Source organism: Macrobrachium rosenbergii, chromosome 4 (genome assembly GCF_040412425.1).
Source record: "Macrobrachium rosenbergii isolate ZJJX-2024 chromosome 4, ASM4041242v1, whole genome shotgun sequence".
Lineage (NCBI taxonomy): Eukaryota > Metazoa > Arthropoda > Malacostraca > Decapoda > Palaemonidae > Macrobrachium > Macrobrachium rosenbergii.
Window position 1 is genome coordinate 60,094,409 of NC_089744.1, and position 27,721 is coordinate 60,122,129.

General features: G+C 38.6%; 1 protein-coding gene across 3 annotated transcripts in view; it reads left to right on the forward strand.

Annotated features, from left to right (window-relative positions):
- The window catches only part of LOC136835035 (T-complex protein 1 subunit gamma-like), a 772,440-nt gene that overhangs the window by 735,197 nt on the left and 9,522 nt on the right, over positions 1 to 27,721 (forward strand). For all 3 annotated transcript variants that reach the window (XM_067098148.1, XM_067098157.1, XM_067098136.1), the window contains 4 exons: positions 1,653 to 1,839; positions 16,818 to 17,006; positions 17,305 to 17,568; positions 18,044 to 18,316. In XM_067098148.1, the coding sequence (XP_066954249.1) occupies positions 1,653 to 1,839; positions 16,818 to 17,006; positions 17,305 to 17,568; positions 18,044 to 18,316 (913 nt within the window). The remainder of the gene's footprint in view (positions 1 to 1,652; positions 1,840 to 16,817; positions 17,007 to 17,304; positions 17,569 to 18,043; positions 18,317 to 27,721) is intronic.

Genomic DNA, 27,721 nt, shown 5'->3' on the forward strand with positions numbered 1-27,721 from the left:
TCTGCGTGGAATGAATCTGCAACAGCTTATTTTAAAGGCACTTTTACTGGCCTTGGTGCTCAGCTAGGTAGCATGTCTGACTCACAACTAGATGTGTTTGACTCCATTCCCTAAGATGTGTTTGACTCTCAAACTGAACCAAAAGGAATGGATGACTCCATTCCCTAAAAACCCAGTGAATTTGGGTACTTAGTTGTTAAATGACTATCGTAGGATGCATGTAAGAATGTGTACCATCAAAATGGGAGGCCACAATGTGGTCATCCTCACCCCATTGTGGTGAAGCCATTCATAAGATATATATCTACAGAGGAGAACGTCTTCAATCCTATCACTTGAACTACTAATTAGTGTCTATTTCCTATAGACTTAGGTCTTACATATCTCTAAATATTACCCATTCATTTCACTCAGCCAGGACCTGCGTGGGTCACTGCTTACAATATGCTTAAACAACACACTGTAATGATACTAAAGGCTCTTGCACCAATTATTCCTTGACACACTTGTGTTCCCTTCTTGCATTTTGTTTCTTTTTCAATTGTCATTTGTGAACAAACCATTCTGGGAAGCCCTGTGCATGGTAGTTCTGTGACTTTCTGAGCTTATTAAACTACAGTGCATTGTAACTGTGTTAATGATAGTCTGTTAGTATACTGTATTCAAATAATTCAGCCTCTTAAGTTTTTTTAATAGCAGACTGCATCAATTACCTTACAATTTTTAATTTAAATTATTCAAGACACTTTTTTCTTTAAAATGAATACAAGTTAGATTTAACCCTCACAGTCTGGGCTAAATTTATATTAAGCACCCCTAGACTGGGCTAAATTTAAGGATGGCCAATTTAAAAAGAAAAAACTCTTCAATGGGAAGAGGAAGATGTGTATATGCACATGGTATAAAAAAAAATTCGAAAAAAATGTTCTGTATCTTCCAGGGGAAGTTGAAAGTGAATATTTCCAACCCTGTGTGGGGCCTCTTTTCCAAAAGGGTCGTGAAAATATGCTAATTTTACCAAGTTATAAGTGTGTTTTTAATATTTTTAAAATTTTATTTTGTAAAATTATAGTTACAGCTCACACAGTACCATAACAGATAAGAACTAAAAGCAGTAACAAATTCTGAGTAAATTTATTGTAAAATACTTACGAGACGTCATTGGATGGGAATTTTAGACATTCCCCTAGGACATCACTAGGAAAACTGATCCTTCTCTCCTGTGCCAACCAGCTGTTCAAGTTATGCTAAGAGTTCCCATGATTCATTTATGGCCCATGGAAGAGATTTGAGCAATTTTCCCACAAAATTCGTTCAAATTCTACGGTGCGAAATCTTAAACATATATGTTTCCCAGACTCCACCACAAAGCTATATGTTAACATGTATGTTACCTGTCCACAAGGGGTTAAGTAATTCAGCCAGTACTGTATTTGGATACATGGTACAGTCAAAAATTAAGATACAACATTTTTCAATAAGACAAGCTGCAGTCCTGTGTAGTTTGATCTATAAAGTACCAACTGTGTTAAAAGAAAATCTCAAGAATTATTCACAATATCTTTCTTGTCATACCTCTGGAGCTGCAGTAAAACAAATTTTTTTCAGCCAAAGTACCTTTCATATTACCAACTATTTTATTATTATTTCAGTGTTCCGGTTGACTTAGACTGTGAAGAAAAAATGGTTGATGTAATCAAGTCTTGTATTGGTACCAAGTTTTTGGGGCAGTATGCAGACTTAGCATGCTCTATTGCCCTTAAAGCAGTAAGGACGATTACAACCGAATCCGATGGACGCAAAGAGATAGATGTGAAAAAATGGGCAAGGATTGAAAAAGTAAGTTGTTTCTCCATAAACTCATCTTTCATGCATAAATTATTCAGAGAACTTTAATATTATGATAAACTGGTTTAATGAAACCATGTGAGTCAGTGATTCTGATTCAGGCCACATTATAATGTACAGGATATCTATAGATATAAGTGTCACTGGTGAAACTTTATAACAAGTACTGTATGCTGATAATTTGCTTTTAAAATGTTGATAAATTCAGTCATCACAATTTAGACCCAAGTTGCATGGGTCTATCATGTGCATCACCATTTTATGCTTTGCTTTCTCGTAAGCCTGTGTCAGCAAGGGTAGTGCATTGAAGCTTCGTGGTCCATGCTTTCCTTATCCATATGACTTTGTCAGCAAGGATAATGTAATGAAGTTTCATGAAACATTTAAGGTCAGCTGTTAGTAGATAATATATACTTGTTACTGAAATTTTTAGAATTTTTAGCAAGGGGTTCGTGAAAGATCACAGTGAACATTTGAGAATTTACAGAGTAGTGTGGCATTTTATCTATTTTTTTCTGCATTGCTGTGGAGCATTCACTAAGTTTGCCTCACTCATTCATTGCTGGATGTCACTCTTCTATCCCGGTTACATAGTAAAATATCTTGCCATACCTCATTTTACAATGGAAAGAAGTAAGGCAAATGAAAAAAGTTTAACCCTTTTCAACCTTCGGTTAAAAAAGCTCAGGAGTAGCTGATTCAAAAAGCTCAGGAGTAGCTGTTTCTTGACACCGTCAGGCAAAATTCAATACAGCTTTGTTCGGTCCTTGGTTATTCAGGAATAAAATGAACTAGTTGACAGGAAGGCTACAAGTGCTATAAGAGGCAAATTTGAATTGCATAGCTCCCACTCTGTAGTATGAGAATGGTTATTAAAACGTATTCTTAAGATATGGCAACAACAGTGGTCAGTCACCCCAACCACATAACAAAAAGATAATCTTAAAGCTCCTTGACGCTGTAACCCCTTTGAGTTTTGTTTGGAAATTTATAAAAACAAATAAACAGTTTGTATGTTTCTTTTTAGGAGTTCTGTATAGGGTAATATGCAGTGCATAATTTTTAAAATTATCAATAATTTGGAAGAAGTGAAATATTATGTTTTTACTTTCCCAATTTAACTCTGGTGTCATAAAAAAATGGGAAAAATAAGAAATTATATACTAGTTGAATTTGTTTCTGAATTATGCAATATAATGATACAGCATTATAAGGTTGAGAGAGATTATGGTTGAAGTGACACTGAATTTACTGCATTTCTTAATTTATGAAAAAATAAAGAATGCCATCCACTGTGTTGTTGTAATCGCTTACGGATTTAGCATTTTTTTATATTTCTGTATTTGTCAGTTTTGAGCATATCTGCTATTTCTGTATTTGTCAGTTTCCAGCACATCTGTTTTGTGAATGGTGGCCAATGGTAACACATTTTTTTTAAGACAAATGTTTGCTATTATTTTTATCTCTTGAATTCACTAGGTTCTTCATAATTATTACCACTAGTATCTTTGGATTAGGGAGGGTAATGAAATGGCAAAAATGAAAAAGTATTCTGGCAGACACTTGGCACTTGACACCTCTGTCATAAAAGCTATTGAGGAAAATGCACACTAACACATGCTAATGGTAGAAGTAGTGTAGAAAATGGGAATGCATCAAAGAGCAAGTAAAGTTTGGATCATAGAAATAAGTAGGAATACTTTATGGTAATGATCAGGTATGACCATCCAGAATAGTAAATGACTATGCAAAATCATAATGACCATTAGGGGAGCACGGACACCATAAGGCCCCATTATAAAGTAAGTGCTTTTGCTACCTTATGATTGAAGGAATTTGTTTCAAATTTTTGCCACTTATTCTACAACTAATAATTAAAAATCATTGTTAGGGAAATTTAGAAATTCGACCTCTTAGGTTTTTTTTTATCTCCAGTTGAAAAAAATCATGATGTCACTTTTCAAAATATTATGCAGAATAAAAATTTTCACTCAAAAATGATTTGCCAACAGCAAAATCAAGATATATAGTTATACTACGTGCTGTAAAAGTTTTATTGAATTTGGTTGTCTTCTTGGAGAAACAAGAGTTTATTTTTGAAAAAATAAATTTTGAGAAAACAGCAGAAGAAAAAATTATTTCCTATTTTGTAATAACTCTGGAACTATGACAGTTGGAAAGTAGATATTGCAGTACACTCCCTGAACACCTGAATTATCCCTGGTCACTGACCAGCCCGAACTACATCCCCATAGCTTTTACCCACTAAGTGGGTAATAAACTGTCAGCATTACCAACGCTTACAGGAAAATCTTGTCAAATGAGTTACCTGAAGTACCGTTGGCAACACTGCTGCAAGTCCCGCCGAGTGAGGCCGAGATCCCCAATTGCTTTTTGTTTGCCATGCTGTGTGGGTGTGTCCCACATCAGGCTTAACTTTTGGTCATTTAGCCCGACCCCCATTCAAGTTTTTGGACATCAGATCACGATTTGGACTGTTTTAACGATTTTCTCCTGGATGGATACTTTATTGATGGGATTTGGAACTTCTCCCGATTTTGACTTTGGGATTGGTACTTTGATTCGATTGGATAAGTCAAACAAGAAGACGCCGCCGTCTGCTAGCTACCGATACTTCAACTTCGTTTACATCTTCGACGACAGAGCCTTCTACTGTTGGGGATGCCGATGCTCATCGCCCTTCATGTCCTGCAAGCGTAGGATGAGTACCCTCAAACACGATCGACATTCTGTTTGTGTTTTTATGTAGGAAGACACAGTGTAGTATCAGTCAGGTAGGCGCAAGTAGTCTTGGTCGGTAGATCAGATGGAAGAATTATTCAAAAAGTTAGAGGACAAGTTACTAGCTGAGTATGTCTAGTCTATTTTTTAGCTTTATGACTAAATTAACGGAAACTAGAGATAAGGATAGTAGTAGTAGTGTTGTAGATACTAATCGTTCTTTTTCAGCCCCCCTTCCTGTTCCAGAACCAGCCCTAACGGTGCCGGGGGTCATGGAGAACCGCAAACCTCGAAGGTAGGATCTACCGCCTTGTGCGCAGAGCAGGCAGTGTTGGTAGCAGAATTCCCCTTCCTCTAAAAGCGTAAGTTCTAAGGTGGATTTAGAAATAGGAATCACTCAGAAGGGTAGGAATTCTAATTAGGAAGTATTCAGGAAAGTAGTTGAGCGTGGTCTTCTTTGGGTTTAGGTCTCTCATTCAGATCAATCGTCGGTTTTATTTCCTGCTTCGTGCTCTGTGCAACAAAGGTTTCCAGATCCGTGGAGGGTCGTTCAGATTTGGTTTCTGATGTATCTGGTTCTGAATTTTTGTTTTTCCTTGAATACTCCTCCTTCGAAGGTTCCTTTCGTTCGCCTTGCGATGGTGGTAATTCTGGCAATCGAGTTTTACCAATATTCATGATCATGTCTAAAAGAATTTTCTGATTTGATAATGTCTATCAAGATTATCAGGGGTGGGGGGAACAGGACCAGGCTATTTTCTTCGAATTTTCTGATTTGATAATGTCTATCAAGATTATCAGGGGCAGGGGGAACAGAACCAGTCTATTTTCTTTGAAATCTATGGCCTCTTCGGCCGTTACGGAAATTTCCCGTTTTTCCCCCTTTTTCTTCTAAGCCTTCTTCCATTGCCCATCTCAATATTCTTTCGGTCCGCTCTTTTGGGGGCTCTCTGGGTCTTTGTTGCGCATCCTGTTTTCTTGGCCTTTAACTCAGCAGAGCAAGGTTTTCTTGCTTCAACCCTGTATTTTAGAGCTTAGCGGCCCCCCCCCCTCTCTTCGGGGTTAAGAGAAGGGGTACTTTTTACGGATCCGTCGTCTTATCACCTTTTTCAAATCCGGTGGTTTCTCAGGCGTCCGGTCTAGTCGCTTCTCAGTTGTTTGCGGAGGCGTAAGCAACTCCTTATTTCATTCTTTATGGGTTCCTAACTGTAATGTATCCTCCGCGATTCTTGCGGATGTTACGGCAGTTGGCGATTGTTGGCCGCGCCAGCGTTCAGTGTATCAGCACCAATAGTTAACTCATTGTAATGTATCCTCCGCGATTCTTGTGGATGCTAGGGCAGTTGCGATTCGCCTCGCCAGTGTTCAGTGTATCAGCACCGATAGTTTCCGCAGCCTTTCCATTCTCCAGGATAGTTGGTAACTACCTCTTCTGTTACCTTCGGTTCGGCACTCGTAAGGAACTTCCCCTTCAATACTCCTTTGAGTTTCGGTCCGGTTGGGACCTTCTCCATCTGTCCAACATCGGCGTTGGGCGCTCCAGTGGTTACTCCGAGTGTGGCTTCTTCTTTCTCAACTTCCTGGCAGGTTTTCTCTGTCCCTCCATCTAGGCATCCATGTTGGTTCCAGGTCTTCAGTTCCGGATTCCCACTCTCATGCGGTTTTGATACATCCGGATTTGAGTGGTTCAGTTGTTGCGGCCTCTTCTCTCTCAGGAGTGGGCGTGGTCTGCCCAGGTGTTGCGTCATTCCTGTTGGGTGGTGCGGGGTTTGCTCAACCTAGACTTTGGTGCCTCCAGTATGTTCGCGATTGATACGTCAGGTGTCCTTCTCACGCACCCAGGTGTAGCAGTTCTGGGTTTTCGAGTTCGGCGTTTGCTAGGGATCGGCCTGCCTCTTTCCTGTTCCGGCTCGGTCGTACCAGTCCGACAATCCTCCGGCTCGGTCGAACCAGTCGGACAAGGATTGTTCATTTGAAGAAGAGGATCCGGTACCGGATATTAGTTCTCCTTCAGCCAATGAGAATGAGTATAAGCGGATGGTAGACTTCATCCTCACGTATCCTCAATCCAAGGTTCCGGAGGAAGTGTACACTACCGAAGTGACGATGTTTGAGTCGCTATATGCGACAGAACCGGTAGTTGTTCAAACAAGATGATATACTCCCTCCGGTCCGGTACTGCCTGACACCTCTTCACTTTGGTGTCAGTAAGGCTGGCATACCAGGTTAACATGTCGCCTGACTATACAACGTTCTTTGGCAGAAGAGGAGGGGCTTCTTTTGAAGCTTCCGCCTCACTATCCAGACATTCGGAGAGGGTTCTGTTGTGGTCGCCTTTTGCGCTCTGCAACAGTCTTTTAGGGAGGAGGATATCTCCTCCGTGGTCTATTTCGTGTAGCCATCGTCAGCAGTAGCGTCACAGCAAGCTATGATTAGTGTGGCTGCTCCGGGTTCAAGGGATGTGGCCAGTATAATGAACTTGTTGCTTCTAACTCATGTCTCCAGTTTCGGCAAATATGCATCGTTGAAAGTACAAATGTGGAAATAGAGGGTTCCTGTTTACAGGGAACAGCTGGTACCCACTTGAAGCCTTTTAGGAGAATGCCCCCTCTCTCTCTCTCTCTCTCTCTCTCTCTCTCTCTCTCTCTCTCTCTCTCTCTCTCTCTCTCTCTCATTCCAGGGTCTTGTGTCTCCGCATGCTTTCTCTTCAGGTATGTCTCAGGAATCGCTGGGACTTCCACATCAAGAATACAGGTATAATCTGGAACGATTCTCGCTTGTCAGATCGTCTGTGATAGTCAGAATAAGCGCATCTGACATCCGGAAGGTCTATAGTCTTCCCTCTTCCCGACGCTCATCTGTACTCAGATGCCTCATATCAAGGTTGGGAGCAACCTTGAGGAACCCAGGCTTCGGGCCTCTGGAGGGATCGGGAACGAGAGGAGTCATAATCCCTTCAGGAACCTCAGGGCTATAAAGGAAGCCCTCAGGTGTTTTTCAGTCCTAGTGCGCAACACAATAGTGGGTCTGCTTTGCAACATCGTAACTGCCGTGTCGTGATCTGAGAACTTGGGGAGAACAAGATCATTAGAACTTAGAGGTGTATACTTTCTGCCATTCGGTCTCATTCATCATGTAATCAGGAATTGCGGTAGTGTCAAGATCGCCTGTGACTCTAGCTCCTTGCTGGCTCTAACACCTCGGTTCCGAATTCCTAATGCTCAGTTTCACGGAAGTTCCGATATTCCTCCTCATGCGGAAGGTCTTTTAGACAGCTGCATTTTCACCATTATCATCCAAACTCTTGCGTGATGAACCTTGTTGCGTGGCGACTTGGCTCGAAAGCTTAACAGCTGACAGTCCAGACACTCTAAAGTTATGTCTAGACAGTGTTTCCTTCAGCTTCAGAAGTCAACTCGTAGCTTTACCAGGTCAACTTGACATGGGGAAGTCTGTGTCGTAAGGAAGGTCATTCCATCTTTAGGCCTGCCATAACTGAAATAGCTGGTTTTCTCTGATTCTCGTGTGGTGCAAGGTTTATGCCTTACCGCACAGTATTCGGAGTATGTCCACTTCATCTTCTTTTCTAAGGAATGGTTCAGAGTCTTCTGTTCCGGAGGTAGTTGCTTGCGAGTCCGTCTTTGTTTTCTTCCTTCACTTAAGAGACGTTCAATTCTCCCCACTGCGTATAGTGGCGAATTCTCCTGTCTAAGGTGCGTTCAGTTAGCTGAGGTGGTATTCTCTTCGTGCGAAGACTCAGAAGGTTATTCACTTAGTCCACGTTTAACGGCGAAGTCTATTATCTAGGGTGCGCTCATTTAGCTAAGGTGGTATTTACGTAGTGCAGTGATTATTAGGTTAACCATATAGAAAAAAATTCCTTTTTAGGCTTTAGAATCTTAAGCAACAGTGATAGTATAATCACATGAACTTAAGTTCAGAGTATCTTAAGTATCCTAGTCTCTGATAGTTTCCCTACGAGAGTCCAAAGAGGTGCTCTCATAGGCTAGCCTAGGTTGTCTTGTTGGCGCTGGGATACTTCTGCGTTCGTTGGCCTTTGCCGCAACCTGCAGGGTGGAGGGTCATCGGCTCGGCACACTGCCTCATTCCCTCCTTAATGGGTAGGCTCTGAATAGTCACTTGGGAGATGCATCGTTCTCCTTTTTACATGAAAGTTATTCTCTTAGTCCGTGTGTAGCTGCTAACCCTTCTATCGTGGGTGCGTTCATTTAGCTAAGGGGGTACTCTCTTAGTGCGGAGGTTCTTAGCAGCGGCCACTTAGAAGTCTGTGTGGGTTTTCATGACTTCTACCTAAAGACGTTCAGTTTTCTTCGAAGAAGAATTTCTCGCTTGTTCCCTTTGCGACGACCAACTCGATCTTATAATTACATAGTAATGTTAAGGGTGGGGGAACTATAGGTAATGAATGTAGTCAGGAAATTTGGAATTTTGGATTCTCTGTTAGTCGGGGTTCATAGTGAGAATATTAAGTTTAACGTTAGTACTGTGAAGATAAGCAGATCCAGTGGACAGGTTTGGTTTCTTCAACCTCTTCTGCGCAGACATCGGCGGCAACGGACGGCGAAGAACTTGAAGATCCTGCACACTCAACTTCTCCTCCATACATGAGAGGCTACAATAGCCACATGGGAGGTTCTTCGTACCCCTCCATACATGAGAGTGCTTTGATTAGCCACATGGGAGGTTCATCGCACTCTCCATACATGAGAGTGCTTTGATTAGCCACATGGGAGGTTCATCGCACATTCTCCATACATGAGTGCTTTGATTAGCCACATGGGAGGTTCATCGTTCTCCACTAATCATGGGAGGCTGTGATTAGCCACATGGTAGGTTGGTTTTTATTTTTTTGCTACTCTCTATCCATGAGGAGGTTTGAATACCACATGAGAGGTAGCTCGACTCAGACCCTCCATAAATGAGAGTGCTTTGATTAGCCACATGGGAGGTTCATTGTTCTCCACTAATCATGGGAGGCTGTGATTAGCCACATGGTAGGTTGGTTTTTATTTTGCTACTCTGTATCCATGAGGAGGTTTGAATACCACGAGAGGTAGCTCGACTCAGACCCTCCATAAGTGAGAGTGCTTTGATTAGCCACATGGGAGGTTCATCGTTCTCCACTAATCATGGGAGGCTGTGATTAGCCACATGGTAGGTTGGTTTTTATTTTGCTACTCTCTATCCATGAGGAGGTTTGAATACCACATGAGAGGTAGCTCGACTCAGACAGTACCTAGACATGAGACTGACGTGGGGTACTCTCTCTACAGACATTCTCACTTGCCGAGTGGGATAACCAGGTGAGGATACATTCATTTATACAGAGTAGGCGAATAATGAGTTACCTGCTTTCCCTGATGGCAGGTCGGGCTGAATTAGATTGATCCCACCTCCACTAAATTTTGTTAATCGGGCTAATGCAGGTGTTCAGGGAGTGTATTGCAATATGAAGTTTTCATAATAAAACTAATATTGTAATACTTACCTGAACACCTGAATGATTCCCACCCTCCTCCCCACTTCAATTTGAATAGTGGATAACGCAGTTGGGGATCTCGGCCTCACTCGGGCGGGACTTGCAGCAGTGTTGCCAACGGTACTTCAGGTAACTCATTTGACAAGCGTTACCAACGCTTACGGGAAAATAAGCGTTGGTAACGCTGACAGTTTATTACCCACTTAGTGGGTTAAAGCTATGGGGATGTAGTTCGGGCTGGTCAGTGACCAGGGCTAATTCAGGTGTTCAGGTAAGTATTACAATATTAGTTTTATTATGAAAACTTAATTTTTTTCACTAAAGCTATTTCATTATATAGAAATATGCCCTGAAATTTACAATATAATCAAATGAATAGAACTGTGCTATCTCTTGATTTGTTTGTTGTTGAGCCTGTTTAGAGCAAGACTGAGATAGATGACCCAAAGTTAAAATATGGAAGGTGCACAAAAAACTCAACTTCTTAAAACTGAATTATTCTATAACTAAACCCCAACTTTACAAAAGTAGATGAAAATTTGACCCCTTCACAACACTGGGCGACCAAAAGAAACAATACACATTTATACAAACAAACACAAAATGTAAGCATTGAAATTTTACCCAGGAAAATTACCACTTCCAACCCTAACTCACACTCCAGCACACACCAATTCCCTTTAACTACTTGATCAAATCAAGAAAACAGTTGATATAAATGTATACCCAGTATTTTCTTGCCCTTTACAACATTAGGGACTAAATACAAACAGGAGAACAAATCAACAGACAATAATATACAGTACCTGTATGTCATACCTTGTCCTTTACAACACCAGGGACTTCAATAAATCAATACAGTGACAAATAGACACAAATACATAAATACCATGCCCTTTACATCATCAGGGATTAAATAAAGCAGAGTAAATTAATACTGACACTACAGATACATGTACATATATCAATATATCAATACCTTGCCCTTTACAGCATCAGGGACTAAATATAAACAACAAAATTTGCATATCAAAATAGCCACTTCAAATAATCAGCACATATACCACACCGACTTACAACAGAATATGTATAGCACAATAGTCACATCAAACAACAAGGTCATATATCATTACAACCAGTCAACTCAAAAAAGGTATCAATCAACATTAACAACATATACCACCTTGCCCTTTACAGCATTAGGGTCCTCAATACCTGCAAGTCAATCAACAAGAAGAAATATCACCTGCCTATGGGTACAATTCCTTCACCAGGTTAAAAAAAAAAAACTTTCTCAATAGAAAAGCCTTTAGGTAATTCTGAGTACAATATGTGAATCATCAGCCTTGTACTGTACACTCCCTACATAACACCTACTGTCAGTAAACAGAAGGCTCTTCCTCATAGAAGTCTTATCTTCCACTTTTCCACTTTATGTCCATGTTGAAGTACCAAAATATCAGCCTTCTTGATCAACCTTTCACAACAACAGGAGACTGCCCATACTGCCTCACAGCCTCAACCACCCAAAGAGGGTAACTTCAGAGGGCAAACTCCAAAAAGGGTACCACAAAGGGGTAACATAGAGGTTGGTCCACCAACCAAGCCCTCATTCAGTCCTGGCAAAAAAAAAAAAATACTGCTAAAAACAAAAATAAAAAATACATTTCAAAAAGAGAATAAGTTACTTTTTTCATACAAACCATAAAGAAGAGAGGGAGAAAAAAGAAAACTATCGCAATGTTTCCTAAAATTTGCATTTATGGGGAGTGCCGACGCCATAAGGCCCCATTATAAAGTAAATGTTTCTACCATATGATTGAAGGGATTTTCTTCAAATTTTCACCACTTATTCTACAACTTGCTTCAAATTTTCACCACTTATTCTAAAACTAATAGTGAATAAACACGCATCTTGTTTCAGTCTTCTGAAAATAAGTTTTCAGAAACGGCAAAAAAAAATATATTTTTGGACGTTCAAGAATCTTGATACAATCAGGAAATTTTGATCAAGTTATCCGTATATCATTATAACCTGTTTTCTCTATGATGCTACCGCAAGAGAGAAAGGGGTATTTTAATGGGAGACAATGATTTTTTAATAACTTTTGTTAGCACTTTCACATGCTTTTTTTTTTTTTTTTTTTTTTTTTTTTTTTACAATCTGTCATTCAGGGTGTTGTACAAGCGTTGAACAAAATTGTCCCTGAACCAATCTAAACATTTTTTTAAGCAATAACGTTTCAAGATATGTTTATTTACACGTAAAACTGTCCAAAAAAATGTACAACTCAAACTTGATCCTATCCAGGATTATTCATACAGACTTAGGTTTTTTACAATGTCTCGTTCACAGCGCCGTAGAAGTGATGAACAAAATTGTCCATGAACCAATCTAAGAATTAATTTTTTTTTTTTTTTGCATTACCACCTCAGGATATGTTTATTTAGACATGAAACGGTTGAAAACTGTTAACTAAAATTTGGTAATTCCTCGAAATTTGGCGGTCGGTGTGCCCTTTAAAGATTTAAATAACTTGAAGATTCTTAGTGACTATTAAACACTAGTTTTAAAGAAAAGGGAATCATTTGAAAGATTGAAATGATTACAAAATCAATTTAGCTGATGCAGCCATTGTTTATAACAGCATTTGTTTTGGAAGAGGGTCTAATTCCTTCATATATGTTAACTTGAGTAAAAAGGTGCAAGGTCATGGTTTATACATATTGTATACTTAGTAAAAAGGTACAAGGTCATGGTTTATACATACTGTATACTTAGTAAAAAGGTACAAGGTCGTGGTTCATACATATACTTGAGATAATAAGGGAAGGGGTTAAGGAAAATCTAAATGAAAAAACCACTGAATAACTGAGGTAAGTTCCAGTGCTTGGTCATGGCCTAAGCCCCTTTATCAAATCGAGCAAATTGAATGGTATCTGCCAAAGACCAGTACAGTAGTGGGGTCACTTTTAGTAAGGGATACTACTGTATACTGTATGTGAGATATGGTGGCCATGCACCTGAATGTTATTACTCACAGAATACCTAATTTGCATTTATTAGGGGGATGAAACTTACCTACTGTTGAGGTTAGCTTACATCTCTCCCATAAGTATGATTGGCATTTTAAGAAGAAAAGAAGAAAGCTAGGCAAACCTGGATGGGCTGTCTGGGTTACCTCTTCTCCACCAAGTGTATGTACAATGTTTTTGTTCTAATCTAAATTATTCATGCTGTCTTGAAGGCTGGTGCATCTGTTCATTTTTTAATATTTTTCATGTTTAGTGATTTTCACAGTATTGTGGCCCAATTTTTGTTTTATTAGAATGTTCTCTTATGGAAGGTAGTTGTAAAAACAAAGGTTTTAAGTTCTACAGAAATTAATTTTGTCAATAGAATGTATTCAGCAGAACATGATAGTCATACTGTGTTGTTTGCTGCTGCTTCCTCTCATTTGCTTTAAGAAAGGGGTATTGGTAAACTCTAACAGGATGTAAGTTTTTAATATTTTTTTTTTTAGGCTACCATTAGACAGTTGACCGAGTTTGTCTTGGTGACGGACAGCACTTTCCTCTATGGTGTGTACCCATATTTGCTTTTCCTTTTAGACAGGTGACAGTGCCCTCATCTACCTCGTTCCAGAGCTCTGGGTTACTGCTGCCTCTATTATGCTTCTTCCTCAGAAGGTGCTTACTTAAAAGATTTATTCCTTGTTGAAATGGAAGCTGTCAAACACCTTAACATGTTGGATGTTTACCTCAACAAGTTTGTTCATCGGACTCTCTTTTTGATGGAGTCATCCAGCTCAGTTCTGGCAACTATTCAGCAGGACAGCTGGATGTTTTCCTTAGATATATATTCCAATAAACCCTGCATTTCCTAAGTACAGTCCGACCTCTTAAGTCTGTTAGCCCATGGTCCAGCAACTCCCTTGATCTAGGACTTTTTTTAATCAGCTGCCATCAGTTCTCGAGCAGCTACGAGGGCGGCGCCACATGTTGTTTCAGTTTTCGGTATTTTTCAGATTTCGGAAATGAAGCTTGCTCTCTAAATACACAAAAGAACAGAGTTGCATGTATACAGTACTCGTGTATCATGCGATTATTAAAATTTTGTCCAAAAAGTTATTTCATCACATACATTGTGTATAATGTTAGATGTATTTTCAGTAGATTTCATAGGCTAGGCTTTTTATTCCTGCCTCAGTTTCAGTAGATATCATTGATAATGCATATTATACCTGAGTTAGCTTTTAACTAATAAATAGGCCTAAAACAAAAGTTCAGTAGGTTAAATGCGAATCTTCCTAAATTAAATCAGGCTTACCAACCTTGTGACTTGTCTAAGAATTCACTACTATTTCTCATTAACAAGCACTTATTTCTGCATGCAAAAGCAACAGCATGTACTGACATAAATGGTCGAATTGAGAAACAGCTGCCCAGATGTCAGCTACAGTAACTAACACTCATTTATTAAAGGCTGCATAACAGTTGTTGGCTTGTTCAAAATTCGCCAATTTTCGATGGTGGCTTCCATAAAAATGAAATAAATCTTTATCCATCCTTCATGCAATGGAGAGGGAAGTTTTATAAAAGTATGCCACCAAATTTACGATTGTAGCTGTGGCTGAAGAAAAGGATAATGTGCAGGCCGCAAAATGTTTTGGAAGATGCAAAAGCAGCAGCTGACACTGGCAAAATCACACCTTTACTTCATTTAATTTACTGCATTCATAAATAAAGTACAGTAAGTGGCATTTTTAAACGCAGTTCTGATAATTAAAAAAAAAAAAGTGTCCGAAATGCATTTCATTTAGCAATAAGTGGCTGCGATGATGTTGGTATAACACAATCAGCTGATGATTTTAAGAATGTAAACATTGCAGTTATGCAAAAGGCACCTGATTGCTGTGTTCATAAATTATAATACAATAATTATATGACAGTAATTCATGAAACATAATTGCATACTGTATGTAAAACAGCAGTTTTATTAGAATTATCATTACTGTATTCTTAATACAACTGTATTATTTGACTTGCAACTGGATATCTGTCAACGTAACAACCTAACTGGGACCATCTCTCTCTCTCTCAAACAACACTCTCAAACAACAAATGCAACAGTTTTTTAGGTTCTGCTGCAGCAAAGGCCAGTATAGTTTGAAGTGCTGGAAAACATTGAAAGGTACCAGGAGATCAGAATTCAACAGTGCACGTCTAAACTGGTTTAAGCTCCGATGTAGCTAAGGTTTAAGCATTTCCAGGAAGATGCTTAAAGAGCAGGCTAGAATTTTCATAAGGAACTAAACCTGACAAATGACAGGGATTATTCATAAGCTTTGTTTTACTTTTGATAACACAACAAATATATGTGTGGAATAAGCTGGTAAGACATTGTTTACATAGGGGGTTTTTTAGGGGTGATTTCTGTCATCCAGGATTTTCTGTGGTCTGGCAGTGGCTCAGACCCAAGGGTGCTAATTTAAAGAGGTTGGACTGTACATCCGTTTAGTCTTTGCAGGGGATTACAGTTCAATGTCCTGTGTTTTTTTGTGTGTACTTTGCCTTAGGTATTTACAAGAATTCTGGCTCCTTTTGGGGCCTGGTGCCATCTCTCAGGATTTGAATTCTACTTTATTTGGATGATTGGTTAGCTCTAAATAACTTGCAAGAAGATTCCGAGGGCCAAAGGCATTTTTATTCTTTTGGCTAAGGCTCTCCTTTTTTATTCTTTGTCTGTTTTTAAGCTCACGAGAAACGTAACCTTGATTTTGTGCCTTTCCGTATGATAAATGTTAAAGATACAAGAGCAGTACTTACAGTATATATGACATACAATTAGTAGCCACATGATTTAATTTTTTGGAGAATTTTTCTTTGGATGTAGTTGAAGCAGTGCAGTGGGGTTGGAATTATGATTTTTCCTCTAATTCCTTGAAATATGTTAAGAGTTCTTTAGAGAATGACAAAGCCCGTTTAGATTATAGCAGGGAGTCTTTTCCTGAAGCAAATGAGTGTCTCTTCACTATCTCAGTTTTTAAATCCCAGGTTGGAGTTTTTAGCAAGCATGAAGATACCTTGTGTGCGTAAGAGCATACCTTTGTTTCTGCGTATTTCTTTTTGGACTGTCCTTTTGTTTATTTGTTTTACTCAGGCATAGGGGCCTCCTTTGAACCACTTTTGAAGGTTCGGCTTTTTCCATAAGCCTTCTCCAACTATGCTATTCATGAGAGCCTTACTCCCCTTTGTGACTCTACCTTCTGGTAGCAGTACTTATCAAGGAGAATCCCAATACAGGTTAGAATGTTTAAAGTTTCACATAAGAATTATGGGGTTTGGTTGGTCAAGCGGATGTTCTTTTACCCGTTACTAACCCACTGTCCTTATCTGTGTGGTAATCAGCTAACTTAAAAAAGTAAGAGATTCATCCTAAATGATGAAAATTTTTATAAAGAATCTTATTATTTGCATACTTACCAACTGTTAAAGTACAAATCCCCAGCCTCCCCACATCATAGTGGGTTGTCAAGGAGAGTTCTGACTAGAAAAAGAATATTACACACAAACACACATTTCATATCAATCTATATGTTATAATGTTTTTTTTGTGTAGCAATGGTGTGCTTTCTAGCATGCAATAATTCCTTTTTGTAAGTTATTGAAGGGAAATTACAAGACTAGTTTGGTATAAATGTCAAACATTTCCTCTTTCTCCCAGATTCCGGGTGGAACTATTGAGGAGTGTCAAGTACTGAATGGTATAATGGTTAACAAAGATGTCACACACCCCAAGATGAAACGTCGTATTGAAAACCCGAGGATAATATTATTAGATTGTCCATTGGAGTATAAAAAAGGGGAATCTCAGACAGATGTTGAACTTACTGCAGAAACAGATTTCACAAAGGTAAGTCTTATTCCTTGACTTTGGACCTCTCTTCCTTACAATCATGTCAGTAACTGTGTCGCGCACATTTGTTCTCACTTTTTGGATGTTAATGCCCTCCAGTTCCATACTTTATTAAAGGTAATTGGGATCTTAGATTAGATTTATTAGTTTCTATTTTATTTTTAGTTGTAAATTTTATAGTTATGCACACCCTTACATTCTCACTGTAATATTCTGATCTTGAATTGTCACTTGCAACAATGCTCATAATTTTGCCCACCATTTCTGGGTATCTTATTACTGTATTGCTTTCCAGATGTTAGAAATGGAGGAAGAACACATCAAATCAATGTGCGCAGATCTGATAGCTCTCAGCCCAGACTTAATCATCACAGAAAAGGGGGTTTCAGATCTTGCTCAGCATTTTCTTGTCAAGGCAGGAATCACTTGCTTGAGAAGAATTAAGAAATCAGATAATAACAGACTTGCAAAAGCCTGTGGAGCAACGATCATTAATCGCACAGAGGAGCTCAAGGAAGAAGATATAGGAACTGGTGCTGGACTTTTTGAAGTGAAAAAGGTATGATACTTCACCTGTTTAATTGCAGATAACTTAAATGAACATCCATTGTCCCTTACAATGTGTGACATTTAGTATGTTCATGAAAAAATGTGAAAATTCAAAAGGTGTTGTTATCAGAGTTATTTTGAATTAATTTATTAATTTTATGAATTTGTATGGAGCTTCATGTAATTTTTAACTTCCGTATGATGTTTTTAAGAAATTCTTTCTCCCAAAAAGTTTGAAGCTTGGGATTTATTTGTAATTAGGTAGAGCAGCAGGAAATGTTTGAAACAGTTACATCTGTGGAAGACTTTTCCTTATACTTTGGATAAATAATGGTTAGGTCTTAATGTAGAGGATTTACTGGAGTCTGGGGCTCAGATATTGGGATCTGTTTGAGTGTTTTCTTACACCAATATGTTAAGAATGCTAATAATTTGGAAGAGAAATATTTTCATGTGGAAAATAACTTTTTTTTTATGTATTTCAGATAGGGGATGAGTATTTCACGTTTATAACGGAGTGCAAAGACCCCAAAGCCTGTACAATCCTTTTGCGTGGGCCTAGCAAAGACATCCTCAATGAGGTTGAACGGAATTTACAAGATGCTCTTGGAGTTGCACGTAACCTTGTTATGGAGCCCAAGCTTGTTCTTGGAGGTGGTGCAGTGGAAATGGCACTCTCTCACATACTTCAAGAAAAGGCTAAATCTGTCTCTGGTGTAAAGCAGTGGCCTTACTCTGCTCTTGGACAAGCTTTAGAGGTATTTATTCATGTGTGCAATATATAGTTAGGCTAGAGTAGATTGCTTATACTCTCAATGTTATGCTTTTAAAAAAATTTTGTGTTTTATTTGGATTATTAAGTTGCAGGAATAGTGTAATACTCTAAATCATGAGATACCAGGTAGTTCTTTGGGAGATAGCTAAAATGTGACACCTGTAAATCATGAGATAACAGGTAGTTCTTTGGGTAGATAGCTAAAATATGACACCTGTAAGATCTAAGCATGTCGTTATTGTATATGTTTTAGAAATTCATCCATGTAATTACTTGGTAAGTGTATATAAACTTAATTTTTACCATAAAAATAACATTTTCATTATGATAAAAAGGTAATGAAATGCTTCCTTTTTCTCGTAGCTCACCTTATATTTATACCAGATTTATCAACAAGCTCTTTTTAGTTGTTCATATATAACCTCAATGTACTGTAAATCATTTTTTTTCCCTACACAAATAAAAACCTGAAGGTCTTTACATAGGGATTTAGCAGGCAAACGCAAGCTGGAACAGAAGTATTGTATGCACTCATTTACAACTGCTTGCTCCTGAGAAGAAACCAATAATCCCTTGGCATTGCCCCGGGGAAAGATAAACCCTGTAATTGGTTCCTCTCATCAGTTGAGGTTGATCCTCACACGTTGTCATGCTGTAGGTATAACTATACAGGTAGTGCTTGAGTTATGATAATTTGCCTGCGATAATTCAATTTTGCATGGAATTAGCAATTAATACCGATACAACAATATTTTTAAAATGTTTTTATACCTGTTGCATAAATGCGTACAGCCATAAACAACAAACGAGAAACAACTGTTTCCTAAGAACAACTGAATCAGATAACAACAGCTGGTTTGCTTGCATATCAGCCATTGTATGATAGTAAACAATTACTGTAGGTATGTTACAAATGACATTAATTAGAATAGGACTGATATATTTTTACGTTATACCCTTATTCGCTATGGAGAAAAGATTGGAAAGGAAATATACTGCTAAATTTAAGCTTTAAGTTTCAGCTAAAGCTGAGAAAACAATGTTCAATCTGACTATAAATTACTGTGCATCAGCAACATGGATGAAACTCTTTTAACCTTCGATATGCTCAACCATAAATAAAATTGGAGAGAAAAGCATTTTAATCAAAACTACTGGGCATGAAAGAACACATTTTACTGTTGTTTTCACACCGATGAAAGATAAATACATAAAGCTCATATTATGATGAAATTAAGCGAAGATAGAAAATGGAATCAGGTGATTTTTCTTACACAAGAAACCATGCCCCCAGCGCCATCTATAAATGAAAAAAAGTAACTAGATTTAGTTCACAACGAGACGTATTTAAGTCATATTTCGACTTAGAAAAAAGTTCGTATAATAACAAATAATCTTGTCCCATATAAATAGAGTATCTAGAGATTCATTTATGCTACAAGAAACAAGAAAATTTGCTCTAAATTGAGTTACAAACTTACCTTGTAATCACCATCAGCTGATTTCCAAACCAAAACGTTGATTGCTATGTGTATTTTATAAGACAATAGCAATATGAGAATAAATACAATATTATTGGATACAGGGAAGTAAAGCATAACTTGGTAAAAGATCCATCGAAAAGATGCATATTCGTTATGTTTGTATTTTATAATGCGATACTAATATGTGAACATATCCTGTGTTTGATATGACCCTTTTAAAATTAACTTCAAAATGAGATCTTGAAAAGTCACACAATACGCGAATATATACGGTAAACTCTTTAAAACTCAAATTTGTTGCTTTATTGTCCCCCTCCTCTTCTGATTTTTAGTTATATGTAGCCATCGCCGTTCAAGTATGCTGACGATGAACCGAATCTTGGGGAGTACCCCTTACAGTACGCCTGATTCTTGTTTGTGTTATTCAATTTCTTTTTTATACTGAATTATGATAAGTCAGTCTGCATTGAACCTCCAGAATTAGCTGATATTAATAATTACTGTACCTTATAAGTATAGAGTATAGTGTAGGCTAGACCAAAGTATATGTATACTATATACCATAAAGTAGGCTGGGCTAACTCTTGTTTGTATTATTCAGTTTCCCTTTGTATTGAGTTATCTTAGTCAGTCTGCATGAACCTCCAGAATTAGCTGATAGTAGTAATTACTGTACTATTTGGGTATAGAGTACACTGTATAGTGTAGCCTAGGCTAAATTTGAGATATTTTTTTTACAACAAATAATCGGGTTTTTGGGAACTGACCCCATTGTAAGTATGACAATACCTGTAATCAGTCAAGTCCTTGTTTGGAGTGTTGGGTCTGGCCTTCTGAACAACTGGTGAAGTTTGCCAGGAAGAAGATAGAGAAGTTTCTCTTGTGTCATCAGATTGTAATACTCTGCCAGTGACACTGAAGATTCTCTCTTGTATCTTCTTGCCTCCGGCCAAACTTCCACCTATTGTTAACACTCCTAAGGGAGCGGTTTCCCCTTTGCCAACCCCTGCTGCTCCATCTAGGAGAGCTGTTAGTCAGCTCAGTGGTCTGGTAAAACTAAGGTATACTTAACTTTTTTCCATCAGTGGAGAGCCACCAAAGGGGGAAAGATGTTCAGCCTGATTCCTCTCAAGCAGTTTCACTTCGCTTGAAGGATGAGTTGTCCTCAGAAGAACGTGCCCTTTCAGGGCAGGGTGAGACTGTTCTCCCTTAACGTGACTTTTGTTGTAATTGCTGTGGAGCCAGAGGGACTTAAGGAGTTGTGGCCCTCCCTTGGTCTATCAGGAGAGCCGAGTGTTTCTGGTCTAATTCATCACTTGAATACTGTACAAGGCCTTCCCGCTACTGTTTCTTCCATGGTTACGGTATCCACCAGCTCATGGGCAACCACTACAGCTGTAGTATTGCCACACATCCCTTTGGTGTTATTCCCTCAGGTTTTGCCATCAGCATCATTGCTTGATAACATCCTCCTCCACACACTGCTGTCTAAAGCCTATCTTGGCAAGAAGAAATCAAAGAAGAGGTGGAAGTCAGTCTTTGTCGTCTTCATCTTTGTTTTCATCATCAAGTGGAGTCACCACTTCCCCTTCTTCCAAAGCTAGCAGGCAGAGGAAGAAGGCTGCCTCACCCGTCCGCAAGAAGTCTCGTCGATGCACTGGTACCAGCCCTGGTTGCTCACCTACCCAGGTCAGTAAGGGTCCCCAGTCTATGAACCTGTGCCCGGCTGCCAGAAAGTGACCCAGGGGTCCCAGGATGGTGGCCTGGCTCGTCCAGCCCAGTCACCCAGGCAAGGCAAGAGGAGGTCCCCCTTTAAGTTTTCTTCATCTGTGGAAGCTTCAGCTTCTAAGAAGACTGGAGCATGCTCAAGGAGCAGCCCCTGCCCACATTCGCACAATTGAGACTGCTCTTCCTGACCCTTGCTGACATCACCACTACTGGTTGTAGACCGCCCATGGCCCCGCTCACCTGCTGGGATTTCAGTCACTGGCAGGATGGGCAAGAGTGCTTTTGATGCCTCACCTAGTCCCTCCACCTCTTGGTTTTTCTGGGAGTCCTCAGACCAGACAGGTCAACGCTTGAGTAGTCAAAGGATTGCCAGGTGCTCTGGCATTTGTCCCTTTCCTGCAGAGGGAGTGATTCGGGAAGACTGTGACTTGGAGGGACCTGAGGGTTCTGCACCCCAGGACTCGGACACCCCCAAATTATAGAGGCACTTTGTGGATATTGTCAGTGTAACAATCTTGAGGAAGAGACCTTAGCTTTTCATGCAGACTGTTCATTGGCCATTGAATGCTTTTGGGGGTCCCAGAAGGAACCCAGGGTTTTGACTGGCTTGCCTTGGTCGAGACTTGCTGAAGGAGTCCTGGACCAGGTGAATTCTCTAGTTTCTGGGCAGGAGAACTCACTTAGGTCTAGCCACTCATGCAAGACACTTCCTCCACCACTAGCTCACCAGAGGAAATACTGTGTTCCTTTGGAGAGCCAATTGCCAACCAAAGAGGTTGACCCAGACCTGACCTGTCTGTGTCTTGGTCTGTCACTTGATCACCTTCATGTGAAGGAGTGTCTCTCTCACATTTGTAGGCAGCAGCATTGGAATCGATGGGATTGTTCTTTGGTCACTGGCAGTGGCCAAGATCGCATCATCTTTTTCTGGCTCCCATAAGCCTGAGGAAGACACCACTTTTCAGAGACTGATGTCTGGAAGTAGGGCCATCACATACCTGGCCCACCAGATAGCATACTTGCAGGCAAACCTGGTTCGAAAGAGGCGAGACACAGTGTTGTCTCAAGTCTCCAGGTTTGTTGGGTCTGAGTTGGCAGTGGCACTAAGGAACAAACCAGTACTAGTTTCTACCTCCCTCTTTGCAAGAGGAGAGGTAGAGGCCGTGGATGACAGGCTACACTTCAAGAACAGTGACAAGCTTTTTCACCAGACATTGACAAAGACCAACTGGTCTGCACATGGCACTGCAGCTCAGCCCTCAGGTCAGGCTGGCCCTTCCTCTTCAGGTCAGGAAGCCCCAGCTTCCTCGGCCCCTCGTAGAGGTACCAAGTTGTCTTCTGCCTCTGTAACAAAAGGTGCACAGATGCAACCTATGTCGGTAGTTAACAACCTTGTCTGAAAGTTAAATAGCGGTTTCAGCTCTCATTCACAAGCTAAATTCCTATGTAAAGACCTTCAGGTTTGTATGTTAGGAAAAACACAAATTACTTTTAAAATTTTCTAATTACAATATATACAGATATAGTCATAACATTTTGACTTGTGACCTTTGATGTTATGGTGTTCATCAAAAAATAAAAATAATCACAAACAAAGATATAAAGTACTGTATATTTAACAAATAGTTTTGTTAACAAAATAGAGCAAGCTCTGTGCAGTAGAGTATGTGCTGCCCGATGCTTGTAAGCTGGCAGGTATAGGTACGCATCACGCTCCAGATTTTGGAGATAAAATTTAAATAATTACTACATAAATGTATGTACTCATGTCTCATCCAAGTTTTTGCAGCCTATTTTTTAGTTTAATATCAGGGCCTGTGTCATAAGCAAAATCGCTAAGATTGTGTAAGGCAAATCCAGATTTCAGTGCAAAAGGTTGGACTGTATTACTCAGCAGAACATAAGGCTATGATTCTCACATCCAAGTATTACTTGATGTAGACATATAACATATGAGTATAATCTAAATGATTTGCCCTTGAAAGCAAAAGAGAAAAAGAAAAATTAATAAAAATATAGAAGAAATTTATTATATTTACAAGAAGGTACCAGCTACTATAGCCGATTCACTTAAGGTAGATTCTTGGGCCTACGAGACGTTTGTTTGGCGGCCTCTGATTGGCTGGTACCGGGAGGTAGGCTACTCGCTCACTGTCTCATTTTTACGTATGTAGCCCAGAAAACTAGCAGTATGTTTATATATTTTTTCATTTATCTCACGTTTTGAACAAGATAGGAAAGTTTTGGTTATACCATACGAGTCTATATTAATTGTACCAGTAAATATGATTTCCTGAAATCAGTAAGAGAAAACGCAAAGGAATTACAACAAGGAAAAGTGAAGAGAGAAGCATTTAATTCTTTATACCTGTTTTTACTTATCATCGGATTTTGCATCATTCATGCGATCAAGAGAAAATAAAACTGTGTTTTCATACAATAAATTCACCCTGAATACTCTGGTGCTTTCAGAATTTAGATGCGTGAGATATGTGAAGAGAAAATGAAGAATATGTCTTATTATGTTGCATCCATTCTTGACGCAGTTTGCCAAGATGATCTGCACGACACTGCGTTGGTCCTCTCAGCCGTTGACAGTTGCCAATTAGCGATATGAGAAGTTTGCAGTTTCAGCAATATTTGCTGTATTATTATCATTAATTTTCTGCAAATAAATGCATAGAATTCCCATTATGACTGTCCAATTGCGTTGGCAGTGATGCAAATTCCGATAGGTAAAAACAGGTATAAAGAATTAAATGCTTCTCTCTTCACTTTTACTTGTTATAATTCCTTTGCATTTTCTCTTATTGATTTCAGGAAATCATATTTAGTGGTACAATTAATACCGAATCATATGGTATGACCAAAACTTTGCCTATCTTGTTCAAAATGTGAGATAAATGAAGAAATATATAAACATATTGCCAGTTTTCTGAGCTACATACGTAAAAATGAGACAGTGAGCGAGTCGCTTACCTCCCGGTACCAGCCAATCAGAGGCTGCCAAACAAACGTTTCGTAGGCCCAGGGATCTACCGTAAGTGATTCGGTTATACTAGTAAATGTAGAAAATAGTGTTTTTTATCATATATGTAAATCTGTCATTTTTTATGACTGTAATGTTTAGAGTGAATTATACTATGATTATTTACATAACTTTATTCAGGCATACTTGCTTTAACAAATAGCTGCATAAATTCTTAACAGGGCTTTTGGGGGTGTTTGAAGGCATCTCATGAAAGAGAAAAGATAAATGGAAGGATTAAAAAAAAATATTCAGTGGTTGGGGTTGTTAACCCTTAAACGCCTAATGGACGTACCATACGTTGACGAAAATTGTCTGTTGGATGTCAAGTGGACGTACCATACGTCGACTAAAAATGCTTTTTTTAAATATTCGCGGAAAATTAATTATAGGCCTAGTTTGCGGAAGGTTTCAAATCACGCGCCTTGAGGGATGCTGGGAGTTCACGGATCAAGCTGTTGTTTTGTTTATAAGCGTCACCCAGACGCGCATGCGTGAATTCCCTCCTTCTCGTACCAGACAGCATCAGCGTTGGACCGTGCGAGAGCGATTTTTTGACGCATCAGTGTTTTGCAGAACTTTGGCGAGTGTTTGCGTATTTGTGCTGCAACAGGACGTTTGCAGAGATGTCTCAAAGCTGTCAGGACCGTGAAAGGCGCATACTGCCTGTCGGTAGTGAGCGTGTGAGACGAGTTTTAGACTGGGATGCTGGAGAAGGACCCAGCAGCCAAAGTGACCCAGCTTCTCAGTGCCGTGTTGTTCGCCCACTTGTGACCGAAGGCAACCAAGGACCACATCCCGTGCCTTTTACGACCCCTAGGAAGCATCGGGGTGTCCTGAGGGGCATCCGTAAATTTTTGAAAAAATTTTTCCTTCGCTGAAAATCTTGGCATTTCTTGAGTCACCTTGTCGTAATTTTTTCGCCGTTTTATATTATTCGTTACATAAAGTGTTATACATCAAAATGTGCGCAATTTCATGTAGAAAACAACAAAAAATAAATCATTCTTTTAGCTTTGAAAAGTTTTGAAATATTTTCATTTAAATCACGATAACTGACAAAATTTTAACATTTGGTCAATTTTGACTCGACCGAAATGCGCGAAAAACGCAATCGTAAGACAAAATTCTTACATTCTAGTAACAATCAATCATTTACCTTTATTCTGCAACAAACGGAAAGTCTCCAGCACAATATTTCGATTTATGGTGAATTTTTGAAAAAAACTTTTTCCTTCGCTCCGCAAAAAATCCTAGCATTTCTTGAGTCACCTTGTTGTAATTTTTTCACCGTTTTATATTATTCATTACATAAAGTGTTATACATCAAAATGTGCACAATTTCATGTAGAATACAACAAAAAATAAATCATGCTTTTGAAATATTTTCATATAAATAACGATAAATAGAAAAAAATCAACCTTCGGTCAACTTTAACTCGATCGAAATGGTAAAAAAATGCAATTGTAAGCTAAAAAAAACTTACAGTCTAGTAATATTCAATCAATTTCCTTCATTTTGAAACAATTGGAAAGTCTCTAGCACAATATTTCGATTTATGGTGAATTTTGAAAAAACTTTTTACGCCCACGCGTTACTTAATTCATGCATCGTTTTGTGATAATATTTTCTCTGTGTTACTTTAATCGTTTTACAATCTGTTATATACCAAAATCATTGCAATTTAGTATACAATACAACAAAAAAAAATTAACTCATTAGCTTTAACCGTTTTGCTTACAGCGCGATTTGTATACAATTATATAAGAGTTTTTTTTGCGCTGTCATATATTCCAATATTTATATATGATAATGATATTTTTTTTTCATTTCTGATGGTTGCATACTAAACTTCAGGCAGTGAGAAAAAAAAGGAGCCAAAAATGAATTCTTAATCTTAAAAACTAAGTGTGCTGTGATTTTTGAAAAAACTTTTTCCGTTATTTTTTTGGCGCTAGCTCCCGAACGCCACCAGGCATACGGGAGACGTTTTTGTAAATAGGGCTTCGGCGTTTAAGGGTTAATTGGCACTTGAAAATCAGGAACAGTAAAGAGATAGTGAACAATTGACAGAAAAAAACTGCACTTCATATCCAACATATGAATTGCTGGACTTGCAATTACAGTACAGAATATACTCGCGTTTATCATGTGACTTTTGAAGACTAAAATTAGCATATGTAATATTCACATATTAGTATCACATTATAAAATACAAACATAATGAATATGCATATTTTCCATGGATCTTTTTAAAAGTTATGCTTTACTTCACTATATCCAAAAATAATGTATGTATTCTCATACAGTAAACCCCCTGTATCCATGGGGGATGCGTACCACACACCCCCGCAAATAGCTAGAACCCACGAATACTTAGAACCCTTCTAAAAACACTTAGAACTGCCTATTTTGATAGTTCAAACAATAAAAAAAACTAAAAATGCTTTTATAGGTGTTATCCTACTCATAATGGGGTTAGGTTCCAAAAAACCCATTGTTTGTTGGAAAAAATATCTCAAATGTAGTGTAGCCTACACTAGAGTATTCGGTACTGTGTATGCATATATGGTAGCCTAGCCTACACTATAAAGTATACTCGATACATACTCTATATGGTATAGTAATTATTAATATTAGCTAATTCTGGAGGTTTATGCAGAGTGCCTTATGATAGTTCAGTACAAAGAGAAATTAAATAAGACAAGAATTAGCCTAGCCTACACTATGGTATATCGTATACATATACGGTAGCGTAACCTACATTATACTGTATTGTATATTCACGTGTCGTATTATACAAACATCAACATAACAAATATACATCTTTTTCCATGGATATTTTAAAATGTTATGCCTTAATTCACTGTATCCAATAATATACAGTATTCTTATATTGCTTTTGTATTATAAATTGCGACCATAGCGATCAGTATTTTGGTTCGGAAATTGTTTAAGCAGTGTTTATTTTGCCGTGTTTAACTCAGTTCAGAGCACTTTTCTTGCTTCTAATTAGCGTAAATGAATGTCTAGATACTTTATTTATATGGGTCAAGGTTATTTTTCGTTATACTGTACGAAGTTTTTTCAAGTCAAAATATAACTTAATTACATCTCGTTGTGAAATTAATTCAGCCATTTTTTTTT